At 31.9% G+C, this 13,310-nt stretch overlaps 1 protein-coding gene across 2 annotated transcripts in view; it reads left to right on the top strand.

Annotated features, from left to right (window-relative positions):
* The first annotated feature begins 4,458 nt into the window (after nt 1–4,458).
* Nucleotides 4,459–13,310, top strand: part of zetaCOP (COPI coat complex subunit zeta) — a 64,934-nt gene continuing 56,082 nt past the window's right edge. Inside the window, exons 1-2 of one of the 2 annotated variants that reach the window (XM_075362497.1) lie at nt 4,459–4,613; nt 8,175–8,420. In XM_075362497.1, coding sequence (XP_075218612.1) covers nt 4,596–4,613; nt 8,175–8,420 — 264 coding nt within the window. In that variant the 5' untranslated portion in view covers nt 4,459–4,595. Of the gene's footprint in view, nt 4,614–5,046; nt 5,293–8,174; nt 8,421–13,310 lie in introns of those variants that run through there. The other variant, XM_075362498.1, reaches the window with a different exon arrangement.

Here is a 13,310-nt window from a genome sequence, read left to right as displayed (position 1 = left end):
CGAATGGCAAAATATGATCTATTACTAACTCTATTGTAGCAATGAAGAAATCGCCCAAAGTTGACAGCAGTTTACAAGTACAAGTACAGACAGTTTACAAGTACCTAGTTGGCGGAATTTAAAGAGAACAGCGACTTGAGTTCTTTCATATTCAACCAGATGTGTGGGTACTATATTCTTACGAATCGATAACATTTAAATTCAGGCCAGAGTTAATCATACGAATGATATTTAAAGTATGTAGTCCATTTGATAATTCAATTTAGTAGTCTTGTATACTTACTTCAGTTTTAATATAGTCGGTCTAGATGTTGTATTAGATCAACAGTATGATGTAGGCGTAAATCAAACCGAACTCATGTGAGTTACAGATAAATTTGACTGTTTCAGTAAATCTGTTGCTGTTATCAGAAGATAAACACTAGTGCGACTTATTCTCACGAACTCCAATGTAGGAATGAAGAAATCGTCCAAAGCTTTCATTGTTTTTATGTTCGTTTCATATTTGTTTATTAATGATTTACATGTTTTTACGTTTTTGTTGATATGATCTTTAATGTTCGAATTATGATTCTTTCATTTCGTTTCATGGTTGTTTAACGGTCGTTTACGTTGTTTCATGTTCGTTTATAATGGTTTACGATGTTTTAACGTTTGTTTCCTGTTTGTTTATGTTGAATTTATGTTCGTTTATGTTCTTATCATGTTAGTTTATGATCCTTTCATGAACTTTCATGTTCGTTTCGTGTCGGTTCAGGTATGGTTCATGTACGTTTATGTGTATATCACATTGGTTTATGTTCATATTCATTCATTTTATGTTCGAATCATATTCGTTTACATAATTTTTATGTACGTTTCATATTTTTTTGTGGTCCACTTGAAGCAGCAGGGGCAGTCTGTAACTTAATTTGTTTTAATTACAAAACAATTTTACATTTTTAAAACAGGCTTCGTTATATAATTTGAGTGAAGCATGGGTTTGCTTTACTTATGCACACACAGCGTAATTATATTTATTTTCCTTATTTATTTATATTTTATTAATTATATTATTTTTCACCATTAGTGCTTACAGACTTTCTAAATTCATGTTTTTCCCAAGAGATAAATGATCAAAACATTTACCTTATTAAGATGATGATGTTTAATAAAATCCAGTTGCAATCAGTTACTTTTAATAATATTTATTTAACTACATTTTTAACAACTATTTGAAAATACAAGCTAATATTAATAACAAAGAATTGTTTTAAAATAAATATATTAGTTAACCTTTGTCGGTAGATGCAAGGAACTGCGTACACTTTGAAAGCTGGAGCACAAATGACATGACTAGTAGCCTTTCAATAATGTAACGTAATGTAACTGTGGGAGGGGAAACGTTGTATCAATTCTTAGAAACTGTATATGTGTGAGTGTTTACGGAATTCGCGTGACTGATAATTCGAATAAAAAACAGGATGAGATAACAATGTAGAGTTAATTGCCGAACTGATAAATAATGTTATTTCTCGCTTGACTACTGTAGAACAGAAGATCATAGCTTTCAGTCGCTCGCTGTTATAGTTTTTATTAAATATAAGTTTTAAGAGGTTTTACTATTTTACCAGGATTCAAACCCGAGACCTCCGGATGAAAGGTCGAGACACTACCGGTAGCGCCACGAAGCCCTTTAACCTCGCACGGGGCTCTCAGTCGCTGTTATAACTTCGCACGGGCCTCCCAGTAACTCGCTGTTATAGCCTCGCACGAGGTGCTCACCTTGCCTCACCTAGCCTCGCACAAGGGGTTCACACATACCACACCTCACCCGGCAGCGTTGAATGACCTTGAAATTGTGCTTAACTCCCCATATTATATCTACTGTTGTACATAAAATTTATAAATAATTGAATATAATTTCTTAGAAATGATTTGTTTATATCTGATGTTCTGTCTGTGTTAATAAAATACATTAAAAATCAGCAATGACAGATACAGATACTCTCATTCACAATATCTAAAACCACTAAAGCCTTATCAACTATGTATTGTTAGAAGTGTGATCCACAGACTATTCATCATACCCATCTCCCCTGAAAATCACACAGAAACTCAACAATAAAAATATCTATCTCACAAACACATATAACAACACACTCATTGATACTCTCCTACTCAAAATAAATACAAATAACATAAAATACATGGCGCTAAAATACATGATGTAGAGTACTTTATTAAAGAAAAAAATTAGTTAGAAATTTAAAAAATCTAAATATATGAGATCTTCAGAGTGAAAAACAAAATAAACCAAAACATTAGACAACATAACACAAAGCAACATTACATAAAAAATGTCATCACCGAATAAACACAATGTCAAACAGAACAGATCTTTAAAGCTCCAACGAAAACTTAAAAGCCCTTCACTGCTAGTCAACATTTGCCAATCATCTTACAGATATAATCTCCAAACCACCAATATTTACAACAATCTTGATATTTTGATGAAATACAAAGTAGGAACCACATCTATAACATTGGAACATTATGAAATATATTAACACACAAAAATATTTTATATGAATAGATACGATTTAAATTCAACGCGCTGTTTGACACCATATTTTTAAAATGTGCCTTCTTATCTTGGTGCTACAGCCTGGCATGGGCTTTGGCCTTCTCCAAGATCAGCCTCCAATCTTCACTATCTCTCACCACCTCTATCCATCTTTTCATCCCCATCACTGTCAGATCCTTTGTTACATCCTGGAGTCAGCACGTTCTGACCTGCCTTTCTCTTAGTCCTGTCTATTCCTCCATACATTATCCCTCATTGAAATCTTTGTTCTGTTATTCTTTCCACGTGATCCAGCCAACCAATTCTTCATGACTTTATTACCATTACTATATTTTGTCCTTGCAGTATTCCCTCTAACTTCCTCATTCCTTCTTATCCTCCATGTTCCTTCTTCAAAAACAGATCCATATATTCCCTTATTATTTTCTGTTCAAACAACTTCAAAGTCTTAATGTCTCCTGTATTTAAGGTTCATGCTTCACATCCATAGTTCATAATTGGTCAAATTAATGCTTTATAGATTTTCATTTTAGTTTGTGTGATAATTTTAGACCTTACTAACTTAGCATTGGCAAGTATGCATGGTTACCAAGCATAATTCTTCTTTTAATTTTCATGGGAACTTGATTGTCAAATTAATTTCCATTCTCAGATATGTAAAATTTCTGACATTCTTGAAGGTATATACTCCAATTTTCATTTCATTTCCACATCATGCTCTTGCACTGTCTATTTTCAGATATTTAGTTTCTCCTTTGTTTATTTCCAGTCCAACCTTTTTGTTTCCTTCTCTATTCATTCAAATATCTCCTTCAAGATCCCTTTGTTTCTCACTAACAGGACAACATCATCTGCATACGCCTGTACTTGTACCATTCTATATATGACACTTCCTGTCATATCAGTGTTCTCTTCTGCCTTTTGAAGGACCAGCTTAAAGAGCATAGCCAACAGCACATCCCTGCCTGACTCCATCCACTGAGTCAAACTCTCTACTCATTCTTCCATTGCTTATTATCACACCTATGCTATTGGACATGGTCATTCTCACCAGCTTCACTAATGTTTTGGAAATATCATAACTCCCTACAGCATTTAATAATTTTATTTTATTCTTTGTAGTCTAAAGTCAATAAATAATCAATGTAAACTTATATCATCTTTATACAATTTCTCCATGGTTTGCTGTAGCACAAATATTTGATCTATGGTACCTCGACCAGGTCTAAATCCACACTGTATTCTTCAACTACTTCTTCTGCCAAAGTGCTTAATCTATCTGTCAGGACTCTAGAGAAGACTTTGTGTGCTACAACTAACAGAGTAATCCGTCGGTAATTGCTGCAGGTAAACTTGTCCCCTTTCTTGTATGTAGGACACACCAATCCTCTCCTCCAGTCTATTGGCATCTTCATTTCTCTCCAAATTAACAGAGTTAGTCTACATCCACCTTCCAAGTTCCTCTTCTCCATACTTCCACCATCACTGAATCCTCACCAGCTGCCTTTCCATTGGAAAAAGTACTTTCCTTAGACAAACAGAATATGTGCAGTAATCTTTTTTTGTTTTTATTGTGATATAATATGAAATCCAAGTGGTTGTTGAGAATTGCTTATTACTTATAGGTCTTTCCTAGCAATGAAAACTGAAATTTATGTTGTTACTAGAACAATTTTTCTTCACTGAAAATAGATAATCTTTTTCCAGTAACGATTATATTTATATTAATGTTATGTTAACTATTATTTTAACTTTCTTAACTACATTCAAATCTAATTTTTAAAAAAATTAAAATATTTTGGTTAACTGGGCCTGTTATGCTAAAAAGCTGTTTATTTTCAGGAACAGTTAGTGCATTGATGTTTAATTTAATTTATCAGCTGTATTGTCATAATAACTATCGAGAAGAATAAAATATTCAACTTAAATATCGATCAATGTGGTTATCGTTCGTATCATGTACACTTATCATTGAAGTATATTGTCTGTTACGTTTCCTTAGACCTGTGTTGTTATTCCATTTTTTAACATGGATGATCTGTTACTGGTAAGAATAATTATTGTTGCTGTAATTAATTTCTACTCACAAAAGTGTTTTTATTGAGTGAAAAGTAATCGAGATATTAGATTTTTAATAAATTAGTTTGAGGTTAGATGTTACTTTGACACGTGTTGCAAAAGGTTGCTATGAAATATTAATATTTGTAATTCTCCTTCTCATTTTTTGAATATTAAATTCTTTGTTGTTTTGATTATACAAGTTCATATTAGTTTTGTAATATTTTGAGTTGTTGGAGTTGTCGGAATTAAATTTGTTTTTCGTCTGCATATCGTTTCTGATATGGTAGCTACATTCCTGAAGAGAAAATGCAAATCTTGCTATTCTATCTCTGTATTACGTAAAAGTTTTTCAGTTGGGATGATTATTATCCCATACATTTGACTGAAAAGTTACAGTTATATGTAGCTAAGTTAAATAACAAAACGTTTTTATTAATGTTTTATTGTGTTTAATTTTTAGCAAACTGTGTGACAGACGTTCTAGTGTCTGCTTTAAATTGTAGGTAGTATTCAAATACGTTTACCATTTCAAGGAAGTCTGAATAAACATTTTTATTCTTATCTTTTGCTGTTCATCATGCAATGTTGAACTTTTTTATGTTTACTGTGCCATGACATGTTATCTACATGGAATATTAGATGAAAGGAATTAATTATTTGTGAAGGTGAGGTCTCCATTACTCAATTATCTGCATCCCATTCAACCTGTACATAAGCGTATCCACAAAATAATTGTGTATAGCAACATCTGAATTTGTTATTTATTCTGTTGTAATTTTTTTTTATATAATGTGTTTACCATGACACTATTTCATGTGTTTGTATTTAAATAATAAATATGGTCTTTAAACACATCTATATTTTATCTTATAATTTATTTTTATATTTATAAGTTATCTTATATTCATGTGATCTGTATAGTGTATTTTTATGTACCAAGCAGAATAAAGATTTATTTATTTTGTCACTTGAGCCTGTTGTGCATCCCTCATAGGTACTTGTTGAAGGATAGTTTATGATAATGGTAGTGAGTCATGTTTTCACTGACAATATTTATATACACAGCTTTTTACTACTTCTCACCATTCCATACACTAGTAATAATTTTAATAAAGGAAGAACATGAAATTTTCTAATTGTAGCTAAGACTGTTGTATGTTAAATTACTGTTACAAGATAACTGGTTGCTAATTAAATATTCTAAAACAGCAATACTAAAAAACTAAAACAAAACTACAAAAAAATTAAATTCATTTGCTACTTATATTATGCCACCATTGTCTTGAAAGTAGTTTCAGTGCGACATAATACAAAGATCAAAGTGCTTCTACAATGCCTTAAATGCTCCACAGCATTACTTATGTTAAAAAACATAAAATTACTGATTCATTTTGAATTCTAATGGCGTCCAAATACTACTATCTCTTCATCTTCAAATTTTGAACTAGGCAAACTTACAAGGGTTTCTGAATCTAGTAAATATGGACTACATGTTATAAATTACACTGCTTTCAGGGAGGCATAAGGTGTTTCATTGGCCTGATCTAAAGGATGTTGTAATTGTATGACAGTTAAGGTTGATTGCAAGAAATCTTCTGGAGTTACTTCATAAAATCATTTTAGAAGTTTCAGTTCAACAGGCAGGACATGCTCCTAAACTTAAAACGGTACTTACGTATTAACTCCACCGCAGCTACAGCTTTATTTAAAAACAAAGTAGTCAATCGGATTTCGGTGGAAAATGAACAGTCTCTTTATTAATTTTAATAAATGGTTATTTATATTTATTTATTTTATAAATATAATTTAACTAAACTGAACCTAAGCTCGTTTCGCTCGCTAACCTTGACTAATTAACATTCTAATTTTTTGAGTATTTATTTAATAAATTCAGTAATTATTGCAATTATTTATTATTTAAATAATCAAAACACTCCTGTTAACTAGTCAAGGTTAGCGAGCGAAGCGAGCGTAGGTTAAGTTTGGTTAAATTATATTTATAAAATAAATAAATATAAATAACCATTTATTAAAATTAATAAAGAAACTGTTTTGAATCTATGTTAAACTCTATATTGGCCCATTTTCCACCAAAATCCGATTGACTACTTTTTTAAAATAAAGCTGTAGCTGCGGTGGTGTAAATACATAAGTACCCTTAAAACAATCCCCTTAACTCTCAAACAAGAAAGGAATAAACATGTTTTCTTTTGTGTTCCTGATCTTCAGCACTTTAAATGAAGAGTGTTGCTTCAACTTTGATCTACTCATAAACCCAGTTTTTGTGATGATGATGATGATGACAAAGGCATGTTTGTTTCTTAAGGTGCTGTTGCTATTTTTAAGTGTCAGAAGCTTGTGATGACTTAAAAGCAATGTAATACATGTTCAGTTATATCTGATAATCATTTACAGGCATTCATATCAGATTGCAGAGCTGGTATAGTGACTATCCTCACAAATAATCTCTGTTGATTATTTTTATGCATTTTCAGGGGTAGAGTTAAGTTCAGTTCACGTAATCATTGTGAGAAAATTCCATTTTCAACTACGATTTACTGTTCCTGAAATATATTTGTTTTTGTTTCAGTTTCTCAAAATATAGTTTACAGTTTAAAACATGGCCTCCAAAAACTAACTTTGGCCCAGAAAAAAACACATGTAATACAAGGTACTCTGTGAACAGCTTTTGGCATATTCAGTGATGAGCAAATAGTGATACAAGTAGATAGCCTGCCAAGGTCAATGAGTAATTTTACAAGCCACAAACTTTGAGTAAAGTTCTTTTAATCTGCCAGTTTCTTCAGCTATTGAATGAAATAACAAACACTGTAAATTGATTACTGGTACTTCTGTTACCTCACTTTTATAAAGTAATGAAGATGTTTCACAGGTTACGTGAATTGCACTTAAATGTGTGCCTTTAAATTATTGAGAATGAGGTTTTGTTGCATCAAAGGTAGAATTATAGCGTATGAGTAAAGTAACTCCATAAAGATATCATGAAAGTAAATCAGGGAAAATATTAAATAGATGTTACTTATGAAACATGTTTTCATTAGGCCTATTATTATCAGTGATGAATGTATAGTTAATTAACATGTTCTCGTAGTATATTTAAAAAAAAATTAGATTTTGTCCCAATCATGGTAAAATCTTGATTTATTTATAAAATAGTAACAATAACATTATTGTCTGTGCTCACTGCTTATAAAGATAGTAAGATGAAACATTTGTGCCTATTAAACAATCAGTAAGTGTGTAGTTGCAAGTTTTAAAATATACATTTTTGTTTATTTTTGTTTTTTCTCTGTAGACTAAGATTTTCCTGTTGGTTTAAACATTTTCTTAAGAAGGTCAGACGTGAATACTATTTACATTGAAATTGTATGAAAATGATAGTATTTTCAAAAATCTGATGCAAATACTCCTTCTTAATACTTGATATATTCTTTTTTGTTAATATTTTAAAAATTTTGTTATTAAATTATAACAACAGTAACTTGTATGCCTCATTGGTTTTATTTATTTGTTGGTTGTTTTGTAGGAACCTACATTATACACCATTAAAGGTATGGCAATTCTAGATAATGATGGAAATAGAATTCTTGCTAAGTATTATGATCCTTCTGTATTTCCAACTGCAAAAGAGCAAAGGGCTTTTGAAAAAAATTTGTTCAATAAAACACATCGTGCTAATGCTGAAATCATCATGTTAGATGGATTAACATGTGTATACCGATCGAACGTGGACCTGTTCTTTTATGTTATGGGCATTTCACATGAAAATGAGGTAAGCCTTATCCTGCATTAATTTTGTTTATTAATTTTAAATAATTATACATATTAATTTTAATGTGAGATATTTTTATTATTTTAGGTAACTCTTTTCTATTTTTTTTTTTTTTTTTTTTTTTTGAGTCAGGTCATCTGAGGAAACAATTTGCATTTATTTCTCTTTTTTGTGGTGTTCTTTTTCTGATCTTCCAACAGTATGATTTCATCTGCTTCTTTTTCGTTTGAATTTTGGGAGTTTATGATGTTGGATTTTGGAATTGGATTCTTTCCTCAGGTTCTTGGCAATTTAAAATAGTTTTCCAAGGTACCTTGCTAAAATTTTGTAGTTTTCTTTGTGGTTAAGTCCAAATTCTCCATCTTTATCATTGAAGTATAAGCTAAGCGGTTGGTATTTATTAAGTTTTCTGTTGAATGTTTTGTAGAAATCCCTCATGTTGTTTTCATGAAGTCTTCTTCAATTTATTTAGTTTGATTCTTTTCATATTTTCTTTTAATTGTTCTGATAATTTTGGATGTTTGTTTGCAGATTGATCTAAATCCAGATACTTTAAATAGTTTCTGCTTGTCTTTGAGGAGTACCGTTTTCTCTAGGCTTTTAATCATTCATTTATAGTGTTGCCACATACATGCTGACCTTCATATCAGCAAGTGCAATGTTAGCTGTTCAGGTGTCAGCAGGAGTACAGTATACTCCTATTGTGCCTGCACAAGTGCCACATCCCACCTAGCTAGCTGACCATGTAATTCTCCTGCTACAGCGACGCTGTGGCCCCACTACTCCCATGTACCTTTAAAATAGCAAATGGCAGAACAAAGTTTTTATTCATTGCCGACCACCACCTGGGGAAGAAGAAGAAGATGAAGATGGAAGAAGTTCCTTGGTCAGTCCAACGTGGGACTACCTGGCGAATGCCAACATTTCTGCTGGAGCAGCAGGCTTGACCAACCCGTCTAGGGATTTGCTAGGCACTACCTTCCTGCCCCAGCTTGTTGGTTTTCAAGCACCCTGGCCGGTGGGCTGATCAACAGGTCCCCATCAGCAAGAGCCGGCCCTGCATGGGATTACTTGGGGAGAACCGCCTCAGCCGTGCTGGTGGAAGACAACTGATGCCGATCCAACACTGTGGGGCTCTGGGGGCCATCACTGCCAGACAGTAGGGGGGACTCTACTACTGTTGAGGAGTAGCTTGGTCTGATTTCAACAGACAAGCTGCAATTCCCTGACTACAACCAAGCTGACATCGCCAGAGGATCAGCTTCCAGACCCAATAGCCCTTTTCAGGGCTGCCTCACAAAACATACTAGCAGCCCTTTTCAAGGCCATCACTCCAAAAACATCAAACAGTCCTTTTTAGGGCTACCATGAGGCTTTAAGGTACCACGTGCCGTCGAAGCCATTTGGCGACAATAGCTTCTTTGTATATGTCATTTCACCATTTGTGTTTTCTGTTTCTTTTTTGAGGGCAGTTATCTTTTAAGGTTGTTTCTGTTAGTTCCAGTTTTTAAAGAAAACGGCAACATGGTCAGTTTGGAAATTCTTTTTAATTTGGATTGGGGGATTGCCATGTTTTCCATTTTCTGTTGGGCTTTTTAAAAATAGCTGGACATTATTTTCTTGTTGAATGCTTTGTTTAATTTGACTAGTCTTATTCCATTTATGTTTTTTTTTTATTTTTTTTTATTTTAAGGGGCTGAGAAGTTTCCTATTGTTTTTTTGGTATATTTTTCCAATTTTTGCATAAAATCTAGTAAAATTTTGATGTCGTTTGATAATTACGGATTTTGTTTTCTAACAGTTCCTAAAATTCTTCTACTTACTTTGGTTTTTTTTTATTATCTTCATTAATTGGAGCATGGGCATTGATTAATGTGTAACTTTTATTTCCACTCATTGTTAGAAGGGCTAAACATTGAGAGGGTGAATAGAAGTTTTTGACTGAGTAATATTTTCTTGTTGATTATAAAGACTATTCTCAAATGTGGCATATTTTTCATTATTCTTTTTCCGGTTTTCCCATGTAAAATTCTATAATTTTCTGAGTCTGTTCTGTTTTGTCTGTGAATCTTGTTTCTTAAAATGTGAGTATTAAGTTTTTTTGTTCATCTAACATTTTTATTAATTGCTTAAGTTTACAGATTTTTAACCAGGATTGATGTTTAATGTTCCGAAGAGATATTTGCATTTTGGTCCTAATTTTAATGGTGGGTTTCCAGGAGAAGGCTCTGATTCTTTCTTGCATGTTGGTTTGACTTCTCCAGAATCCAATGACCCAAGTGCATGATTTGTTGCTTTCAATTCTTATTTCTAATTATGAGTTGGAGTTACATCTTTTCCGAAAGTTTGCATCATGTCTGTTGCTTGATTTTTTTTTTTTTGAAAAGGAGTCTTCAACGTTAAAAGTATGGTTGTGAATCTTAAAGTTATTCTCCTCATTAGTTTAGTTGAGGGTTGTAAAAATCCTCTTCCTGTCCAGGGCCACCATGTGGAGGAATACTGCTTTACATTCAGATCAAGTCAACCTGTTTCTGAAAAAAGTTACTCAGACAGTATATTGACAGACAGTTTATATTTTTATTTGTTATTTATATGACTTATCAGTTTATTGTGTCATAAAATATAATTTATTTTGTAATGTGTGAAAATAATTTATTATCTTAGTAACATGGCAAGTTAATAATTGGCATATTAATTTTTTTAAGATAACATAAGTTCAAACTCATCTATTTCCATTTGTATGCAAAAGTTTGTATAAGATTAAAATAAATAGTCATATCAAACCAAAATTTATTATTTTTTAAAATGTATGTTACTGCAAAAATTTCTGTTCAATAAGAATATGAGTCATTAAAACACAGGATTAATTAGGAAATATTGTAATATAAAAATTTACAGTTTCTTCCAAAAAAAAAAAAAAAATCTTCAGTATATTCAAAAGTCATTTTTATAAAACAAAAATCAGTGTTTAGTTCTTACCTTCTGTTTCATAATAATAAATGTTTATCTTATTTTAATTGCCTCTACAAATATTCCAAGAATAGACTTATGTTATTTAAATTATTTTTATATTCATTGTAAGGATATTGCAGTCTGTTTTTTTAAGTAAATATAATCATAGATACATAAAATTACATATTGGTGAATTTTAAAATAATATGAATAAAAAATCCTAAGTTTTCTGCTTCCTGATGGACATGTATATAATTATGTGCTCTAATAATTATCATTAACTCCTGAATTGTGAATTATTTTGTAGTTATATCTTATATTTAGTGTCTTCATATGTCTTCCTTAACATTATTTCAAGTGATTATATCTCAAATTATTAATACAGACTTTAATCACATTTATTTTTTATCTTATAACTAATTGTGTATCTTGTGATGTTGCTCTGATCAAGAGCATGGTTTTTACCATGGTTTTCTTTTATCTATCCAGAGAAATGCTGGGAGCAGACTCCTTTTTATTCAAAGAGCAGCAAAGCTACCCATTCCTGACGTGATCTATATCATTTATTATTATGTACCAATCAGAATCCGAGATTCATTTATACATACAGTGTGATAAACTATGCAAATCCTTAAATAACTAACTAACAAACATAGAAAAATTATTTAGCAAATACCCCCCTACCTTGAAATGATTTATATTCTTGTATGAGATTGTTGTACAGTCTCGTATATATTTATGTGTGTATATATAATTTTTCTTAAGTCATATTTTCAACAATGCTATCAGAGTATGAATATTTTAAATATTTTATGTCATTGTTATCAATTTTCTGTGTATTATTATTGGCTCTAAAGTTATTGTAATATTAATTTTTGATATTGTTTTTTATATATATTATCAATTAATTATTCACTATATCCATTATGAATTGCAAGCTGTTTTATATTATTCATTTCTGTGTTTAATTTATTTTTATTTTGTGTGCAATTGATTGCTCTATTAATGATGTCATAGAAAATCAAATCAAGGATGATTTGATTTTTAAATTTACTTACAAAATTTTGAAAATAAAAGAGTTTATGATATTAAACATAAACATAATGTCTTATTATGGACTGTTTACGTTGATATGTGTGTGTATGTGTCTGTCTGTCTGTCTGTCTCTGTCTCTGTCTCTGTCTCTGTCTCTCTCTCTCTGTCTCTGTCTCTCTCTCTCTCTCTCTGTCTCTGTCTCTCTCTCTCTCTCTCTCTCTCTCTCTCTCTCTCTCTCTCTCTCTCTCTCTCTCTCTCTCTCTCTCTCTCTCTCTCTCTCTCTCTCTCTCTCTCTCTCTCTCTCTCTCTCTCTCTCTCTCTCTCTCTCTCTCTCTCTCTCTCTCTCTCTCTCTCTCTCTCTCTCTCTGTCTCTCTCTCTCTCTCTCTCTCTGTGTGTGTGTGTGTGTGTGTGTGTGTGTGTGTGTTCAAAAACTAACAAGAATTTTTGTTTTTTTGAAAAGAATTTTATTTATTCGTCTACATTAATGCTATCCCCTTCAAAATAGTCCCCATTAGATATTGTACACTTATACCACCAGCGCTTTTTCCAATCCCTGAAACACTTCTGGAACTTGAACTTCGGAATAGTTTTTAGCTCTTTCAGCTATTCACTTTTAATTTCATCTATGCTATTAAGATGATGGGAATAGTATTTAGCTCATTCAGGTATTCACTTTTAATTTCATTTATGCTAGTAAGACGATGGCCTTTAAGGTTTTCTTTATTTTTGGGAATAGAAAAAAGTCACACGAGGCCATGTCTGGCAAATATGGTGGCTGGGGTATCATTAAAGTGTTGTTTTTGGCTAAAAATTGATGAACAAGCAATGAAGTGTGAGCAGGTGCATTATCCTGGCCACAAATCCAGGTGTTTTTTTTTCAAATTGCTTCACACAAATGGCGT

This window comes from Lycorma delicatula, chromosome 4, assembly GCF_047948215.1.
Source record: "Lycorma delicatula isolate Av1 chromosome 4, ASM4794821v1, whole genome shotgun sequence".
Lineage (NCBI taxonomy): Eukaryota > Metazoa > Arthropoda > Insecta > Hemiptera > Fulgoridae > Lycorma > Lycorma delicatula.
The sequence above is the reverse complement of the archived record's forward strand: the minus strand, read 5'-3'. Positions and strand labels throughout refer to the sequence as shown.